This window comes from Malurus melanocephalus, unplaced genomic scaffold (assembly GCF_030028575.1).
Source record: "Malurus melanocephalus ecotype Western Australia unplaced genomic scaffold, MMel_1.1 scaffold_170, whole genome shotgun sequence".
Taxonomy (NCBI): domain Eukaryota; kingdom Metazoa; phylum Chordata; class Aves; order Passeriformes; family Maluridae; genus Malurus; species Malurus melanocephalus.
This window is the reverse complement of record NW_026623402.1, coordinates 368,024-387,729: the sequence shown is the minus strand read 5'-3', so window position 1 is coordinate 387,729 and position 19,706 is coordinate 368,024. Positions and strand designations below refer to the sequence as shown.

Below are 19,706 nucleotides of genomic sequence, written 5' to 3'. Positions count from 1 at the left end.
TTTTGGCAGTTACAGTGAAAAAAAACCACTGTGAATGCTGCTCTGTCTACAGTGTTCTCATAAATGATGGACAATTTACACCAGAAGTGGCTTCACTTGAGCCCCAGAGGAGCCCATGGTTACAGCACAAATGTAAAAAGGATAAACAACTTAAYAAAAACATGCAAGCTCACATAGATCTTGTTACTTTCAAACACAGTGATTGATACATGGTTACTGACACTAAACGTGTTCAGCAATAAATTTAGGACCAGTTACAAAAAATCTAAGGCTGCTCCAGATGTAAATCYCAGACTCCTGTGCCAGTTCTTGTTGATGGTTAATAGGTGTATGACAAGCTCTGTTTGGTTTCAAAACCAGTTCTCAGTGAATTTATTGGTAGAGAAGTTAGATTGAAGTTCTCCAGTCTGTAAAGTGTGGAGGTAATTAATTGCTTGATTTTGTGGGTTTGAATTCACATTGCCCAGGAATCCATACTGGAACACCTGGGACACTCACAACTTGCACTGTCACCCAAGTGAAGAAGTGCACATGAACACTGGAAAAYTGATTTCCAGTTAGCAGGGAAGTCATGCTTTGGGAAGGCCCACAGGATTATTGCTGTGCTTAAGATTTAAAATTCCTACTGGAAAAAAAAAGTGATAAATAGGGTTCCATTTTCAAAGTAGCAGTGGTGGCAATCAAACTTCAAGATGTGGGGACAAAATTAGGAGAAACTCAAATTTTTCTCGCTATGTTTTGTTTGACAATTAAGGACCTTCAGGCAGGTGTGTCAGGACAGGAGGTCTGATTTATACATTGTCTAGCAGAGACACATTTCAGTTTGATTCTTATGGCAGATTAYCATCTAGAAGGAAAACAATTAGGAATACTTGGGTTATCTGTGGTGATTAGGAGCTGGAACTGGAGGATTATTAAGGTTCCTTSCAACCCAAACTATTCCATGATCCTGTGATTATCACTGCATTAAACAATCAACCTAGTATTTCACAGTGACAAACCCCCACTCTTCAGTTAGTTCCCAGAACTTCAGCTCCCTGCCCATCATTTCAGAAGGAAGCTCAAATTGTACAATCAGTAACAAGGACAGGTAATCCAGGCTTCCCTCCTTCCTCGCCATGAGCAGTGGTTATTTTACACCAAAGGGAGAAGGCTGGGCTGTTTTTTCCCCATTTTCCTGGGCCCTGCAGCAGTGTCCCAGCTGGCTGAGGACAGCCCTGGCTGTACCTGCAGGATCTCCAGCACAGCCACGGGCTGCAGGACACCGCTGTAGTGCTGCAGCAGCCCCGCCTGCGTCACGCCCGGCTTGGTCATGACGTGGTAAAGCACAGCCTCCATCATGCCTTTGCACACTGGCTTGTTCAGGTTGCCATCCACGATCCTCCACGGCCTCCCAATGAAGCAAACGCTCTCACAGGCCCTGCCAAAGACAAGTGAAGCTCGGTTCTGTCAGGATTTCTAGCACAATTTCTCATCAGCACAATTTCTTTGTCATTTCTAGTTCTCACTACATCCGCTGTAACCTCTGTGCCTGCTCTGAGCAGGGGCTGCTGCTGATCTACCAGATCTGCCTTTTTCACCAGGAGTTCACCCCTTTGCACCTTTGCAYACCCAGCAGCTGCCTTGGATCTTGAGCAGGGCAGCTTTGTTTGGCRTTATCTCAAATATCCTCCAAAAGTTACCCCAGATCTGCAACWTGAAGCAACAATGCTCTGAGAGGAAACAAATTCCTCATTTGTAGCATTTTCATGTCCAAAAGGTAAGCCCTGCACAGAAATTCACATTTCTCATATTGYAGTTTCTCCAGGCCTTTGCTGGGTACCTGGGAGCTGACACTGGACTGATTAGTGAAGTAAGATCAGTTTTGCTCCTCTAAAATTGGRGCTTATTGGCTTTTTAGGTAAAAATATCTATCAGAGACATTTTTCTCAGCATGCACAGGAGCACGAGTAATATTAACAAGAACAGTGGAGAGGGGTTTCTCCATCATCAGTGCTCGCTGCCCATCAGAGCATAGAACTGAGGCTTCCAAACCATTGCTTCCAGTATAATTTTGGCAGTGCCAAGTGTTTAATATTCTGCAGACATCTCTGTTACTCACCGCTCCCTGGCTGCCTGGGAGACATCTGTCACAGAGCTTCCTGGAAAGAAAAGGACACATATTTTCTAATTAACTCCCACTCCTTATCTAAGGGAAGGAGAGTTAAAGGTGGCCAAGCTGTGAAATGCAACAGCTTTTAAGAAACCACACAGGCAAAGTATTCCATGTGCTGCTCTCAGTTTTGGGGAGCYCTCTGAGCTGCCCCCTCTGCCCTGCCTGCAGCACACTCTTCCCACAACCACTTCTCCCTATCCAACCCCACTTTTTGTGGTTCCTTTCCCCAATCCCAGCAGGTTTTACTCCTAGAAGTCTGATGCCATGGCTGAGCCATGGTGATTGGGCTAAAGAAACTGAAGGTCTCAGCCTAGAGCTCTCCCAGGGGTTTGGATAACCTAAAGCTCCTGGAAATCAGAGCGAAGTGGGGCAAAACTCCAAGGAGCTGGAGATGTGCGAATTCAAACTCAGGGTTCCAGCAGGGCTGAGTTTCAAAGCAAAGGCTGTCTCTGCAACTCCCATTACATTATGTCATGGCTTTTAATTAGACAATTACTTAACGAGGTATTCCTACCACACCCAGAGGGTAACAGCTTTGGCTTAAGCACATGTAAACGTTCACTGGCCAGTAAGAATTCTCTGTTTGATAACAGAACTCTTGTTTTTACCCTCCTATGCTGCAAACAAGTCAAGGATGTTAAATCCAGGAGAGCACTTCAGYAGTTTAATTTAAGAACTGCTGAGGTCTCTGCTGTTTAGACAGCCCTGAGTGTATTTCCTGCAGGAARGCTCCAGTTAAACAATCCCGAGCTGGGGGATGTTAGGGATCACCCTCTGGAYGTGGATACTGGCAGGGCTTGGCAAGGTACCACAGGAGCAGTGAGCCTGTGGTTCAGTCTGAGATCAGAGCTAATAAAAACCAAACCAAAATGAAATCTCTCACAAACTACTAAATGTAAAGCTTGGCAAGAACTACTAGCTATTAGAAAACTGGCAGTAAAAAGGAAATGAAAATGAAGTCCAATTGGGTTACAAATGAGGCTGTTAATCTCACTGGCATGTGCTGCTTCCTGGTGAACGGTTTAATGAGTTTAGGACTTTCAGCCATGRACATTCCAGATAAATGCACACCAGCAGTGCTGTGTTTTCTAGGCTTAGAGATGTCTGACCTTTGGACTGAAGCCACGGATGAGAAACTTCAGATACAAATTATTTTGGAGAAGTTTAAGACATGGAAACAAGTTTCTAAGGAAAACATACTTCTGGACTATCATTCCAGCAAAAGGCATAAGAAGGAATATTTGATGTATTTGAAAACTCCAGGACCTTCCAGATCAATTAGTGTTATGCCAATTTGTGTACCAGACAATCTCTCTGGTACAGYTTCATAAAGAATCTAGGATTTGCTTATAAAATGGAGCTACTGTTTTGGGATTGACTGCTGATGAGCTGATTTCTATTTCTCAGATTCAGGGGGCTCCTCCATACCTTTAGAGACTCCTGGATTCTCCTGGAAGTAGGAAARGTCATCATCCTGCCCACTGGCTGATTGTTCAGGGATAGGGATCTGCTTCTTGTGCTCAGTGCTGAGCTCATCGTTCTCTACTTCGAGTTCTTTGTCCTCAGAACAAGATTTATCTTGTTCCTTGGAAGTGTCCACATGCACAGCCTCTGGAGCAGACTCTGGGAGTTCAGYTGGGRGTTCTTCCTGCCCTCCCAGGGAGCYTCCTCCTGGAGCTTCACCCCCAGTTACAGTTTCSYTCCTTGTGGCAGGCTCAGGAACAGCTGCATCCAAAGTTCTTCCATGAGCACTTTCCAGAGYRGGCTGTGTGCCCTTGCAGAGCTGAGTGCCATCCTGAAGGACATCAGTCCTACATCTCTTCCTTGGGGGCTCTTCGTCACTGGCAGGCTGGGTGTCTTCTCCCAGCTGCTCCTCCTCTCCCAGACATTCCTGTCCCTTCCCTGGCTCCTGTGGCACATCTGGGAGAGCAGAGTCTGCCCCTGGCTGCTCCTCCTCTCCCAGACATTCCTGTCCCTTCCCTGGCTCCTGTGGCACCTCTGGGAGAGCAGAATCTGCCCCTGGCTGCTCCGCATCCTCTGCTTTGCTCTTCAGGCACACGGAGCGTAACAGCCAGGGCCTGGCAAACGCCATTGCCACCAGCCTGACAGTGTGGCCTCCYACTTCTAACACCTGCTGCATTTCAATGAGATCCTAGAAAAAASAAACAAAACCCCCCACAACAAATTATCTCAGGAGCTTTCACTGAAAAACGTCACTTTAACCATGTGTCACTTTAACCCAGTGTCAKGGAATAGTGATTTAACTAGCAGTAAGGAAAGAGCAAGAGCTTAGTAGAATATTCAATTTTGCACCCTGCTGCAGTGGAGTTGAAAAGATGTTTTATGSCTCAAATCTTCCTGAAATTACAGCACAAGACATTTTTCTTCAGCTTAAAGWAAATAAAAAATATAACTGGCAAAGAGTATTTTGCTTGCAAAGGTTGATGTTGGCACCTCTAGGYTTCTCAAACAGTTCATTCCTATCTTTGATTAAGTGCCGCTTTCATTTTTGGCCTTCCTAACTTTGAGGCAAGATTGCTCTCAGGTGTGGTGTGTGTTCTCCYGCCTAACATAAATAACTTCGTTCAATTTATGGTTGCTTCTGACAGCCTGGAAGCTCATCCTGGTCAAGGGGAATAYTAAGCATGCAAACAATAATGTATGGAAAGCAGCTGGCTGTAAACCCACCTGGATGTACTGCTCCAAGCTCCTGCTGCGCTCAGCTTCCACCTCTTCATAGCTACAGAAATGTTTGCTCAGCTCAGCTTTGCAAATCCCAAAGTGGGAAGTGGCCTCTATGGCCTTCCAGATCTCCAGAACAGCCTCCACATCTCTGGGGTTGTACCCATAACGCTCTGTGCACTCACGGAGAAACTTATCCACCTCACAGAGTTCCTCCTGGACTTTTATCAGCCTGGTGAAAGTTTCAGGCAGGCAGGAAATTCCCACAGGCATGTGATCCAGCAGGGAAGGAACTGCAAAACAAATAAACCAYGGGAGGTTAAACTGTGGAGCAGCAGCTACTGTGCAACACACTGCAGAAAGACAAACAGGTTAGAGGTGTCCTAGACCACTCCAGTTAAAAACAGAGCTCAGTTTTCCATCTTCATGGCTGCAGTTCCCCTTTTGCTTTCTGCCTTACATATCTGTCTCTGAAAAGACCTGTAAAGAAGAGCAAACTGGTTTACAATGGCTCACCCTCCCAGCAAAGTCAGTGTTATGTTCTCTAATGCTGGGCCAGCTTAGCTCTGAGTTAAYGAGGGAGTCCTTTTTTCTTAAAGAAGGTCAAGTGAGAATTCTAGGGCAAGGAAATGCTGCAGAGGACACTTTTAATCAAAAAATCCACAGCAGAAAGCTGTTGGCCAGATGTGATTTGAAGTACCACTTTGACAATGTTTTGGACAATTAGTCCAAAAAGCATCTCTGTGTTCAGGGACAGGTCCAGCACTGCCCCAGACTGACCCCCCTGTACCGAGCATCCAGAAGCTGAAGCCATGCACCCCTTGTGCCAGTCCTGGCTGATGAGGGGGCAGCTCTGGCACTGCTCTTCCTGCTCCCTTCCCTTTTACCTGCAGGCTGCTCCACGTTTGCCTCTGGGACACTCAGGGCAGCTGCCAAGGAAAAAKGGAATCAGCTGTAATGAGCAGCCAGCTCAGCACAGCTGGAGGGCAGCAGAAACAGGAGAAAGAATTTCTGTTTTGCTTCTGCCACAGCAGCAGTGGAAACGGGCAGGGGCAGCACGAGACCATTTCAGCTGAGGGGCTCATGGCTCTGGGAGTATTTGCATTGCAGATGAAACAAGATGCTCTTTAACAAGGGCAGTGCTGATGAACTGCAGTCAAACTCGAAATATTATAACAATGTTTAAATTACTGAGGTAAGAGGCCAGACATTGGACACCACTATTTCAGGCACATGCATGACACAAATGAGAATTTCCATTAAAGGAGCTTTGAAAGGTTTTCTCTTTACAGAAGAGAAAGACTGGCTGTGACATCATATGGTATTTAAAGTTGTTGAAGGGASTGAAAAACCTCCTGGAGAGGGGTAACAGAGCACAGGACAGATTGCATTAACAGTTTAACACAACACAAAATGGACGCAAGGCGTCATTACCAACAAGAACCTAAGTCAGCCATCTGTTTTAAGTCAGCAGAGAAAGCCTTACAAAGTGGATGTGCAATGCAAACAGAATGTTCCTGTTAAGGGGCTTGGTTTCAATCAGTTCCCCAGCAGGTGAGGTCACCACCTCTCCTGCTCCAACCCACTTCTGTGCACTTGAGGCCAAACAGAACTAACCTGGAGAGCTGAGCCTTCCTGGGATGGGGGTRCACCTGAGCCTGACCTTCACCTGGCAGGAGTTGACCACGATGTTGTCGCTGGGGCTCAGGTTGCGTGTGCTGACGATGCCAGGGGAGTAGTAGCCTCTCATCAGTAAATAATTGGTGTGAGAGGCTTGACGAGGTTTCACTTCGATTCTGCGTTTGCCTCCAGAGCTCTCCTCCAAGTCATCGTCGTCATCATCGTCATCCTCAAGTCCTTCTTTTCCCAAGCTACAGCAAACACAGGTGGTTTTATTTGTTTGTTGGGTTTTTTCCCAAAAGAAGGAAGTGGCTCCTCACACTGAGCAGAGCAAGGACACGGTGATCCCGCACTYGGCTTTAGCCATGGACAGCTGGGGCAATGTCCACACCAGGCTGATTTAAAGCACTGAGAACAAGAACTACAGAAAAGGAAATAAACGAAAGGTCCCTGGGAAAGGAAACTCTGTTTTTTTGCAAATGTGTTGAAATGAACCCAAAATATCTCAGCTTCCAGTGCTGAAGCACTTTGGTTCAGCAGACACTTCATCTTGAGGGAACATCTGTTTGACACTGAGAGCATGAGATGCTGCAGTATGGGGCAGACTGTGTTTATTTTTAAGGATGAAAGGGAGGAGAGAGTTACAAACTAAAGATTTCACTTACTTAAAAAATAATKTAAAAATCACCAAAACCCAAACTTCAGACATCCTCCAAGTAAAGAAAATAGTAGAAAGCAGGATGAATTTCCCAGAAACAAACTTAGTCAAACCAACACTATTTATTTCCAGGACATGACAAGAGCCACTATGGATAAAGCTGAAGGCTCTGAACAACCTGATCTAACTCTGAAACTGCCTCTRTTTTAAGCAGGTTATGCTAGGGACAATGGAAGGTTCCTTCCAACCTTTTCTAAGATGAGTTAGACCTTCAGCACCTTCTTTTAAAACATATCTAAAACCAAAAAGGAACACATCATTTAGAAAAAGCACTGAGTACACAATTTAAGATGCCTCTACTCAGCAGTGGGCCCAGCCCAGGGCTTGGTGTATTTTTGTTAATGATCTGGGTGATAAAATGGCTCATTCAGTTTACACAGTGGGGACACTGCAAGTGTGTGAGAAACTGGGATTTGCATTCAGAACATCTCCAGCACACTGGAAAGTCAGCCTGGAAAAGRGCAACCTCCTATGACAAATGCATTTTAKTTATATTACAGTACTCTGCATCTGTCCCTCCATGCTAAGAGAAAACAAGTAACCAGATAAAGGCAAAGAAGCTTGTTAGAGTGAGTCACAAGAATCCTAAGCTATACATGGATCCCAACAATAGCAGGTGTTCCATCTATATAACAGGACGGAATTGGCACAGAGCTGCCAGCAAGAGCATGGCATTTGTTTTTGACATCACAGTTCAGTGCAGAAGAAAATAATGAGARAGACAGAGAAAATAATGAGGAAGAGATCTGGATAACATGAATAAAGTGAAGGAACTGAAGCTGCTCATTTTACAGAACAGCATGTTATGGGAGAGTAACTACAATAACAATGCTCAAGCAGGTATTAAACTGTTCAAAAGAGAACAAAGTATTTTCCATGTGTATACACAATAGGAAGCAGCAGGTTAAATTACTAAGAGATTTTAGTTGCACTTTTAAGAAAGCACATAATGATTGTAAGGATAAGGGCTCACAGGCTCACACTGCCTGGGGACAGTTTCAGTTTCTGCCATTACTGCAGGCTTACAGAAAAATTAAATCCAAAAGAAGACAGCRCACAGAAGCACTGCTGTGGTGAGAGGTTTCACTGATAAAGCTGAAACCTTGTTACCAACCCCTCTYGCTCTGCGAGGTGGCTAAGCACAATGTTGATGAAAACGCTCGGTGCTCTCCTCTCCACGTYAGCTCTGATGGCACTAAAGTGCCAAGCAATTGAAATGTCACATGTGGAGACAAACGCAGCCCAGGGCTAYAATGACAGGCACTAACTAAAGTGCCATTAAGTCTTCAGAGCACCTCCTCAGAAATAAAAATCTAAACAATAGCACAGTAAAAATGCCACCGTKCGGTGCAGGAAATGCTAATTCCTGTCCCATTTCATCCAAGTTATCCCCAAAGTGTRTTTTCAAATAGAAATAACAGCATTTACCTTTTTATCACTTCGTTTTCCACCATGGAGCTGTCCACCACGATGATCTGCTCTGGGATTCTCACATTCACAGCCACCAGCCCCAGGGAGAATAGGGAAAGCATGGCCACACACTGGCCACCAGGGCCATCCATGGGAAATGCTACCATGCCTTCAGATGACGCATTTTCTTCATCTTTAAATGAGAAGTTGTGTGGCTGGTCTGATCTTTCAGCATCCTTGAGCTTCTCCAGGAACTGGAAGGACTCTGTACAAATGGTGCTGGGGAACCGCCACGTAAAAACTCTGCACAAAAACCACAAGGCAGCACAAATCCTTCAAAATCTGCTCTTGCTGAGAATGAGTTTCAGACTTATGGTAGCACAAAGGAGCCAAAGTGATGAAGTTTCATGCTAGAGCTGGTGACCAAGTACCTTCCACACCTGCTTCCATAGTCCTTTTACTATTTCCAGAACATTAGATGTTTATGCACTGTGTAAAGTTCAGGCAGAATATAGCAAATAAAAAGCACAGGTATYACCTTCTGCTTCACAGGAGTGCTGAAGGAACCTTCCCACCACACCCTGAACAGTGGTGCTGCCCCACCTCCCTTCCCCATTTGTCACTTAAGTCCTGCCCAGCACCCTTGGCTCCATTCCGTCACTGCCCTGATTGCTCCCCACACAAGGACTGACTGACTGATGTTCACCTTCACCTCSAACGTTCTTTGCCCTGGACACTTCTCATGTGTTGTCACCTCCACACCATGCTTGGGCAGATTTTTTTTCTTTTCTCACAGCCCATCAGCACCCTCCCTGCCTGTCACCCACCTGTAGTAGCTCTGGGACAGATGGTAGGACATGGGCACGAAGGGCAGGGCACGGCTCTTCTTGGGCCCCAGCGTGTGGTTGACCCTGCGCCGGTTCACCAGGCTCCTCTTCTGGCACTCCAGGAACGCCTTCACCAGGATGTCATCGCGGTACTCCTGGTACAGCCGGAACGTCTGCAACACACAGAGTGTCTGCCACACTCACCTGCTGCAGCTCACACTCACCAATTCACRGGGAGCCACAGAGCAGATGAAAATAAAACACACAAATTCACTGAACTGCTCCTCTGTTCCCTTTGTGGCCTTCCAGGCTTTCCAYGGTAAATGCCAATTAAATTAGCTAAATACTACAGAACACTTGATATTCAAAATGAGATCAGGCTCCCACTGGAATTATAGATGTGAAAAATGCTCCTCTGCCACGCATTTTGGTAGGTTGTTCCCATCATTTCAGCAGGAACATGTGGTTCTGGGAGCTTGCATTTCCAGGCTCCACTCTTGCTTGTGAGCAGTTAAACTCCCTTTGAACTGCTGACCTTATTGAAGCACTTGACTGATTGATGATCTCTTTTTGTAGTCCCCAACCTTGAAGGAGRGGCCTCCCAACACCAGTGCCAGCTGGGTTTTAGGGTTGTTTTTGTGGTATCTGCTCCAGAATATTCCAGCTGCTCAAGTTGGCACTAAATCATGGTACAGTTTGACCCACTGGAARGGATGTGGAGCTTATTTCATATGGTTTTGTGGGATTGATGCAACCTCACATCCTCACATCTTGCAATCTCATCCTCAGAGAGAAAACAACAAACTGAACATCTTCCTAAAAAGCAATCAAGAATCTCCCCACAAAACAGATACAAATCCCAGTTTCTGGGTTTCTTTTCTCCCATGTGAAAAAGGAATGTGCCAAGGGAGAGATGAGAAACGTTAGGGTTGTATGACCACATGTGGATGTGGCACTYGGGGACSYGGTTTAGTTCAGTGRYATTTCAGTGCTGGGCTGATGATTAAAGGTCTGTTCCAACCTAAACAATCCCATGATTCTRTGAGCTGTAAAGTTTGGTCCAGACACTGTACCTGAAATGACTGGCAAGATTCCATCTGGTTATCTGAGAGTGCCAGTGTGCTCTGAATCAGATTCTGCAGCACCAGAAAATGAATGTCATAAACACTGAAACAAAACATAACAAAGAAAGAGAAAAACATTTATTCCTGGTGATTTCTGAACATAAGGTACCTACTAAACCAGCACAAAAAYGTACAATCACCTGCTCCTGAAATAGAAGCATAAAGGCACGAGATCCTGCAGCTGAGSATCATTCATGCAAAGGAACCTGTTACATTTTCCCTGACTTTCCACCCTCAATTTTTGCATCAGTCCAGATAATCTGACACAAACAAAGTTCTCTCTGATAACATCTCCTCCCCTTAAGATACAGCACCCACACAGAAAACACACAGCTGTCCCAGTGATAAGAGAACATCATTTTGAGGTCATCACTATTGTAATTTTATCAGAGGTCCCTACAGTCATGCCAAAGTATTTTTCTGTTAATAAACTGATACAGTGCAACAAACAGATGAAAACACTGAATTAGGACACACTTTGTGACTTCCACAGATGGSAGGGGCTGATGTGGCCTGGGAGCCCTAATGAGGAAAATGGTGCCACAGCACTCACCTGCTCAGATTATCCTCTTTTGTGCYTTGATTTGGGTCCTCTCCAATTGCCAGCACTCGAAATCTAGTTAAGGGAAGGGAAAGGAGAACACTGGAACCAGATTTTCCGTGATTTTCTGTGATTTTCTATCAGCCATGAAGCCCAGAGGCTGATGAGCACAACTGCTAACAAGGCAAGTGCTGCACCAGCCCCGGGGACTGTCTGCTCYAGCAGCCCCCAGCACAAGGGTCAGACAGGAAAAGAACTGTCCAGATCAATCTCCACCAAAATATCTGTTGACAAGGAGATAAAACAATGGACAGGAGACAGTCCAGCACTGAAAGGATTTCTCATCTTATTGAGGTTTTGGACTYGCAGTTACCGCCAGCAGCACTTTTGCTGTAATGCACAGCTCTTCCCAAAATAAGAAAAATTACAAAGGTGCTAAATTTATTGTAGTAAAAAGGTCTGAGACACAATTTTTCCACACTGCTCTTCAAGTGTTATTCATCATGAAAAAGTTAACGATCTGGAGAATGCTGTACAAGGCTGAGTGCTCTTCCTTATCAATAGTTATAGCAGCACTGAGGTGATTCAGCTGAGCAACCAGCTACAAATTGTGACAGAAAATGGGGCCAGTTAATCTGGAAAATTCTAAATTTCTATTGCATTGAAAAGTTACACCTGAGTAGCAACATCTCTAACAGCAGAGCTGAGGATATGACAATTTAGGAAAACYTGATATTGTGAATTTCTGGTTTAAAAGTTTTATTTAGCAGTAAAAATGGTTTCAAACAGCAAACTTGTGCAAATAACTGAGAAYCACTTACATGTATTTAGGAAGTATGGATATGAAAGAAACACTGCTTGTTGTATTTAGTAAAACTTTTGACACTGAGTACAAGAACAGAGGGTGTAAATAATGCACAGAGARGAGTTCTGCTGTGAACTGCTCTCTCACTGCCCCAGCCCATGTGCAGAGCCAAAAGCACCATAATTACAATACCTGGAGAASAGCTCCTCCAAAGTGTCAGGAATTTCCAGTTTGGGATTTCCCAGGGTTGAACTGAATTTCTCTTTCAATCTCTCCACAAACTCTTTAAACTCCTTCGCACAAACCTTAGAAAAAAGGAGACAGAAACATCATCAGCCTCAATTCCTTAGAGTGGGAGAAACCCCTCTACTTTTCAAGGGTTCATAGAAATTCTTGTAGAAAGAGCTGGGTTTGAATTATGAAGTCAGAAGCAGTCCAGCAGCTGAGGGAAGGCAGCAAAAAAGCTCRTGCAGTTTGTGTTTGCTGATTCAGWGAACAGTCACAGGTTCCATCTGTGAYGGGCTCACAGCTCCAAGCCAAGCACCATGAACATATGTTCTAAGACAATTTCCTGAATTAACAGCAAGATCTCTATGTTTAAGCTTCTGCTCAAGCCCCTCGGGCTTTTCCATATTCTCTRTTAAGAGAACATGTTCTCTGTTTGCACAACCATGGTTTGGAGAACACCCCTGTCACATGACAGGAATGCTCTCTGGAAACAAGTTTTTATTTCCTTCCAAAGACAGACTTTGGGATGGAGACACATTTATTTATTTCAGTGATGTCTCATCAATGAACAACAACTCCTATTCCTTCAAGTGACATGAATTTAACAACAGAACTGATGGGCTTTTCTGACAATAGTATGAACTGTCATTCCTGGATAAAAATGATCGTGCTGTGACACAGTCACAGTCATGAAAAAATTCTGAAATTCAAAATGGAATTGTTTGCATTGAAAGTGTAAACAACTGTTCAATTTAAAATTATGATGCATTTGAAATTATGATGCATTTGAAATTATGATCTCATTTAAAAAAAAAAAAGAAAGAAAATCTTTTGGCTGCTCAAATTAAGTCTTAAAAAATTTGCTTGCATTCCTACACTCATCCACAGAAGCTAGGACAACATTTCAACACACAACTGGAACAAAAAAATAGAAATTACAGAGCAAAAATGTCTTCTTGCTCAGATTACAGTGAGGCTGAGAGGATAAAAGAASAATCAGCAGACAGAGATGTTTAGTCATGGATGTTGATAAACAAGCACATTGAAAACACAATGGTTGTTGCACAGAAGGCTGTTTATGTGCCTTTGGAAAGCTGCCCTGCGTCCACTCTGCTCCCAAAGCAGCAGTGATGCTGCATTTTTTACAATGATGCTATTTTTAAAATAGCTGAGGGCTCAAGGGAGAGAAAAAAGAAATCACAGTAACTSAAACAGTGCAAGTACGCAGTAATCCAAACAGAGTAAAGTACTCTATGAACTTTCGGAATGCTTTCCTCCTACCTGAGGATCTTCATAATTATTTTCTCTATTCATGAAATCGTCAATGAGGGCTTTATCTTGGTAAACTTCAGCAAGGCAAACTCTACAACAGATACAATGGAAGGAGTTGAAATCTTCTGAGAGCTGAAATCTTAGCTCAATGCAGATCTGACAGCAGCAGGGTAAAAACAAGAGGAAGCCTATGTCACATGACTCAAGAGAAAAATATAAGAGGACCATGTCCCTTCAGGAGAATTCAGCCTATTTCTAGAACATAGAAAACTTCTTACTTGTAATTGAGATAGGTYTGTGGGTTCCTGACAATGTATCGGGCTCTCCGTCCCACGGAATGGGAGGTTTTATCCAGTGACTCCTCGAAGCTGGAGTGCATGAGGTCCCTCACCACCTGCCAGGGCACAAAGGCCCCTTTCACCTGGGGGAGGAACAGAGATATTGCAGTTACAGAAATACCTGCAGTTACAGAAATATCTGCAGTTACAGAGATATCTGCAGTTACAGAGATATGTGCAGTTACACCTCACTGTGCTGTGCACACATGGCACAGAGGCCAGGGCAAACTCCTGGCTGCTGAATTGCAGCACCCAGCACCTCCGTGCCCTGGGGGTGTTGAGCACCTTGGCATTGAGCACGTGGCTGGCAATCCTGCACAGCATGAGCAGGCTGTCCTCCTGCACYGTCCAGGTCACACGCAGCCGGGTCATCCTCAGCAGGGCACTCTGGTCAGCCTTGTCGTGGTAGCGCGGCCGTTTGCTTTTCTCTACAGAATCCTCTTCTGACAAATCCAGGGGRAAAAAAAGAAGACATTTACCTCAGCACTGTGTATTCTGATTAACTCAAACTCTTCTCATGGACTCAGCACTAGTTTGAGTTYGTAAGAATGAGTGACAAGAGCAGGGAAGGAAGCTGCAGTCCAGAAACTGAAATGCACTAATTCCTCTCCCAGGCATGAGAAAACAAACACTTTAATTGGCAAACTGACAACCTAGAGCATCATTCCACGAGGAATCTTTAAGCCAGCTCTCAGGAGCTGATGATGGATTGCAGGGAGCTGCTCTGGCACAGACACCATGAGGATTGCTCCAGYCCCTACAGCCATGGCTCAGAGCTCACAGGCACAGCGTGCTGCTGCTGCTCCCAGGACACCTGAACCTCCTCACCGAGGCACGACCAGAAAGCTGCCCTGTCCCACACCCTCTATCCCAAAGCAGCTTCCAGCAGGCCTAGGCATAGCAAAGAATGCTGCTTTTTCCTGTTTCTTACCTTTCTTTTTCTTCTTTGTTTTCTTTCCAACATCTTTCTTAAGCCTCTTCCTCTTCTGGCTTTTTCCACCCCTCACTCTTTTCGTTCGATCCTGGGTTGGTTCTTTACTTATTTCAATGCATTCTTCTTTCTGGTTAAGTGACTCTGATCCTATCTTTGCTTCTCCCAAAATATTAATTTTGTTACCTAAAATGACACATATTTACTTCMGTTGAGCTTTACAGAAATGACATTCTACAGTGTTAAAGTACAAAGACCAAATGACCAGTTTCAGTAGATTAAAAGACAGATGCCCTCTCAGAATYGCTCTTTGTTAGTCCTGTCATTTCATGCCCCTTCTCAGCAGCTCACAGAATAAATTCCCACATTAATGAGGAATCATCAAGTAATTAAGTCTAGTTTACAGTGCCCAAACACAAGGGAAAAGAGCTGAGGTTTCACATTCAACTTGAAGCATTTTCTCCTCCTTAGCTCAAACATTAGGCTGGATAACAGTACTACAAAACATCAGTCCCTCTGGACTTTCTGTAAACTGCACATCAGAAATTACAAAGGATAGAAATTATTGTTCTATAAGAAGTTATTTACACATCTATTTTACAGCCCCAGAAGTATCCTAGATCATTGTAAGGAGACAGAACCAACCCATATCATCAATACTAGATAAAAAATTATTGTTCCATATAGCCAGTAATAGGGAATGAAATCATTTATCTGTTTTACTGCTCCAGAAGCATCCCAGATTACTGGAAGGATACAAGAATAACCCACACTCTGGGTTTGATAAAAGCAGTGAGAACTGTGGCAGTCTCAGACCTTACCTGCAGTACTGAGAGGCAGGGGGTGTTTGGTTAGGAAGGTTTGGAGTCTCACTGTCAATCCATTTTCAGAACCTGTATTTTCCTAAGACAACACAGCTTTAGAAAAGATGACAYGCAAAAGGGGTGCACCGGTTTTTACAACATTCTAATTTATAATCTTTGAGTAGTRTCAGAAATAAATTTTCAGTTTAAAGGAAAAGATCCCTGGCTACATGAAAGAACTCATTTGTCTTATTACTACCACACATTAGAATGGCTCCAGAGCTTTTCTTAAATCACACTGGAATGACCATTAGATTGTGAAGGTTAGAAATCTCCTCAAGTTTAAAAGCAGTAATTACTGGAAAAGAAATGCTCAATTCTTTCATTGCTACAGAGGCTGAGCAGAATTTGCTGTAAACCAGTGTTTCTTCAACGAATTTCACATTCCAAAGGAACTTATAAAAAGCACAAAACCAAAATACAAACACAACCCCTGAGTAAATGCYTCCTACAGCACATTGTGTCCATGTTAAATCTGAGCCTGAACTAACTGCAATGTATTGGGAGTTTTGCCATTCTCTGCAAAACCCATTTCTCATGTGTGGAGTTCACTGGGGGCAGAAGTTGCTCACAGACATAGGGAGGAAAGAAGAAACTGAAGAACTGCTGGAGGTTGTGCTGATGCTCAACAGTGAGGTGACTGAAGAGCAGACAAAATTAAGAGTGAAATGATCCTGCCTGAGGGAAATAAATTAGCAATTCTAATTCTACAGCCACTGATAGGCTCTGATTTGACCACTGCTTTGGGAAGGGTGTTTACAAGCAGTTCTGTGGAAAGCCCTGTTCAACAGGCCTGGTAATGGTGAAAAAGTGAAGGAAATGTATGGAATTCTTAGGGAAGAAAAAAACCACTAGGCAGCTGTAAAAATCTGTGTTTGGCCACAACCTTAAAACACTCTCAGATTGTWTTTCCACCTCAAAAAGGATAGAGTAGAACTATCACAGAGTAAAATAAAGGCGACAAGAATGATTAARGACAGGATGGTTCCATGCTGGGAATTGTAGATGTCAGTCTTAAGAAAAGGAGATGATAATGAGAAACATGAGAGATGTTTACAACAATCAAGTGAAGCAGCAAGAATAATGGAGAATTTATTTTTCACAGCTTCCCTTAGTACTACAATTATTAGGGAGCTTAAGGCATCAAAAGGAAATGGTGGCACATAAAAGGAATTTGAAACACTTTTCTGCAGAAGATTGGGAATGGTAAAGACTTACATATGCTGAAAAATCAGACAAATTAATGCTTGAAGAAAAAAGCTATTACTGCCTGGAAACATCAGCCCCAGATTTAGAATGGCCTCGAGGCAAACTTGCAGACAGCTGGGAGAGTATCCTGAGGAAATACTGCTTGCTCTCACAACCTGCCATCAGAGACAGGAAATTAGCCAGAATTCGGATTTGCATATTTTCGGCTCCCTATTTTTATTTTTGTTTCTTTCCTTGTGTATTKCCCTGTTCTGGAGGTTTTGCTTTTTGTCTGACAACTTCTACATTCCWGAAAGGCGAGAGGTACTACTGAGTAGTGTGAACTGCTTGCTCACAGAAGTATTTCTCTTTTGGTGGAATGTAGTAACAAATTTACTGTCAAATTCCGTTTTCAGATAAAACTTATGTCAAATTCTTTCATTCACTTCAGCACCAATATTTGTGAACATCTGGCACTCATTTCTTTCCAGTAATGCAAACCCTTACTGAGAACATGCAAACAGTAAGAATTTGGTGTCACTATCTCAACCTTAAGAACATTAAAATTTGGAGAAGCCATTACAATATATAAATTTTAAAATACCCACCTTCCTGGTCTTATTGATGATGTAGCTTGTCCAGATCCAATTGCGTTTCAGATGCCCATAAAAGCTGGAATCCAGACCTGCWGCTCCCAACCCATCTCCAGGGATGGATCCATCATCAACCACCTCTCTGCTGCCTCTGCCAGCAAAAGGAACAAAACCCACAGTAATTATTTTGTACAGGTGTCTTCTCAGTGCTCTGAAGTCTGTGAAACTCTCCCTTGCCCTCCCAATTTAAGGAGTAACGTTACACCATCAATTACATCCCAAAACTGTTTCTGGACTTAAAAGATGTTRCAGTCATCTCCAGCCTAACTGCAAGCAAACACCAGATATCCAATTTAAATGATTTATTGCCATAMAAAGAGACCACATGCAGAAGTTCAAGCAAGGATCAGTGGAACCGGGTTCCTCAACTCCATGATATATTTTTAAGATAACTTAATATATCTACCTGCAACACTGAACTGAAAATACTTTAAAACAGAATGTTTATTGAAACAGAATAGAATATTGAGAGAGCTAAACCCCAGTGCACAACACAATATAAAAGTTTAGCACTGCTGTCACAGGTTGTGAGCACACAACCCTCCCAGGTATTCTGGGTCTCATTAGGCAGAAGATTAAATGCTCCAGGGATCACCTCCAGATCACAGTGCACACCAGCACCACATCAGAAATTAATCTGCAACCAATTACAGCCAAGCAGCACAAAGGGACAGGATTCAGAAGGTGACACTGGGGAGCTACTGAAGCTACTTGAGACACCATGACAGAAAGCACAGGAAAAAGAACTGTTATTATTTCTCACATTCACTGTACTTAGGAAGCATTCCTTCCCTCTCAACTCTGCCTTCCCCAGGACTGTTGCAACACACATYTGTACTACTCTGGAAGGAAAACCAACATGTTTACCCCATCCCTCCAGCAGAACAACCTGCTTGGCAGACAAGTTACTGGGACCATGAACCAGAACTACTCCTCCTTTGGACCAGTTCACCTTTGAACTCCAGAGAACACCCAACTGAGATGCTCAGGTCTTAAGAGCTGTTGCATTGAGTAACATTCTCAGCTCCAGAACAGTTTTTGACTCTCTATTCAAGCAGGGTGTGAGGTGACCTACGTGGTGTATTCCAGCATGGCACACTTGCGTTCCAGGTTGTGTTTGTTCACTGCTGACTCCTGCTCCTTTTCCACATCCAGAGCAGTCTCCTCCCCTGGAAGGTTGCTCTTCTTGGTCCGAGGACAGCGAACAACTCCTGGACACACAAAGGGGTTTCACTCTCAGTGTCACAAGTCAGAATTCAGCCCATCTTCAATCCATCCTGCTCTACCAACTACTGCTCCCAAACAGTTCTAACATTCTTAGCCTTTCTCAAGACATTCTTCTCACAGAGAAAGGCTACTGATTTCTAACAGGGCAGCAGGGCTTTGCCATTAACACTGCTCTGAGAATTTGAAGTGCATCACAACTTCACAGAATTTTAAGGATACAGCTCCCAGCTTTTTTTTTTTTTGATGCACAGGGCAACCTTCCAAAACACTGGAAGTGACAAACTGGAGAGCTGGGCTCTAGTTTCAGGACAGAAGGAAGGGCCAGTGAAGGTGCTCAGAAGGTGAAATTGTGCCGTACCCAGGGGTGTGTTGAGGCAGACACACTGCAGGTCAAACCAGAAGTTCTCCACGTCCTGCAGGGTGTTGAGCACGTACCAGCGCCGCTCGAAGGGGCGGCTGCTCTGGGCCAGGTTGTAGTGCAGGTCACAGATGGTGGTGTCCACAATCACAGCATTTCTCTTCATGTACACAAACACCTGCCAGACACAGCACAGCTCAGGCTGGAGGCAAACACCAGTGGAACTGCCTGAGCAGCAGGACACACCAGCTGGCTCAGGACTGGACAGTTTCTCTTTGCTGTTTTTGAACCACTGCTCTGATAGAGGCCWCACCCATTCCCACACTGTTGCACTGTACTCCCAAATTCCCTGGACAGCAATCTAGAGATTTCCTTTGTAGATTTAGAACARTTTCTTTATGCCCTTGTGCACAGGATATTCCGAGTTTCCACACAGAGTGGTTATTTCCTACAAGTCCTCACTCAGGATTTGAATAGCTGTGTTTGGGCCCTTATTACCTCTCTTACCCTTACAAAGCTTTCTCCTTTGCAGGTGCTCTCTTTAAAAAAAGATGCACATGAATGYCATTATTTTACTCTAATCAGTGCCTTTATTCTGTGTCAGATATCCAAGCTTAACATTTTGATGGAAAAGAATGTGTCACACTCATTTTTCATTAAGTCTTGCCAGTCTGGAACCTCCTGGATCATTATTGTGTGCAGTGCTCAACATTGCATATTTGAGTAGTTCCCTTCCAGAGAAAGGTGAAAAATTATCTCTACATCT

At 44.0% G+C, this 19,706-nt stretch overlaps 1 protein-coding gene across 4 annotated transcripts in view; it reads right to left on the bottom strand.

The window, feature by feature from the left end:
• The window catches only part of GTF3C1 (general transcription factor IIIC subunit 1), a 38,000-nt gene that overhangs the window by 405 nt on the left and 17,889 nt on the right, over positions 1–19,706 (bottom strand). For all 4 annotated transcript variants that reach the window (XM_057372345.1, XM_057372346.1, XM_057372347.1 and 1 more), the window contains 18 exons: positions 18,941–19,118; positions 18,431–18,566; positions 17,311–17,446; positions 15,473–15,554; positions 14,652–14,837; positions 14,006–14,163; positions 13,661–13,803; positions 13,392–13,473; positions 12,075–12,187; positions 11,090–11,152; positions 10,486–10,579; positions 9,413–9,585; positions 8,604–8,888; positions 6,455–6,708; positions 4,844–5,130; positions 3,584–4,307; positions 2,102–2,141; positions 1,228–1,420 (listed from right to left, as the gene is read on the bottom strand). In XM_057372345.1, coding sequence (XP_057228328.1) covers positions 1,228–1,420; positions 2,102–2,141; positions 3,584–4,307; positions 4,844–5,130; positions 6,455–6,708; positions 8,604–8,888; positions 9,413–9,585; positions 10,486–10,579; positions 11,090–11,152; positions 12,075–12,187; positions 13,392–13,473; positions 13,661–13,803; positions 14,006–14,163; positions 14,652–14,837; positions 15,473–15,554; positions 17,311–17,446; positions 18,431–18,566; positions 18,941–19,118 — 3,327 coding nt within the window. The remainder of the gene's footprint in view (positions 1–1,227; positions 1,421–2,101; positions 2,142–3,583; positions 4,308–4,843; positions 5,131–6,454; positions 6,709–8,603; positions 8,889–9,412; positions 9,586–10,485; positions 10,580–11,089; positions 11,153–12,074; positions 12,188–13,391; positions 13,474–13,660; positions 13,804–14,005; positions 14,164–14,651; positions 14,838–15,472; positions 15,555–17,310; positions 17,447–18,430; positions 18,567–18,940; positions 19,119–19,706) is intronic.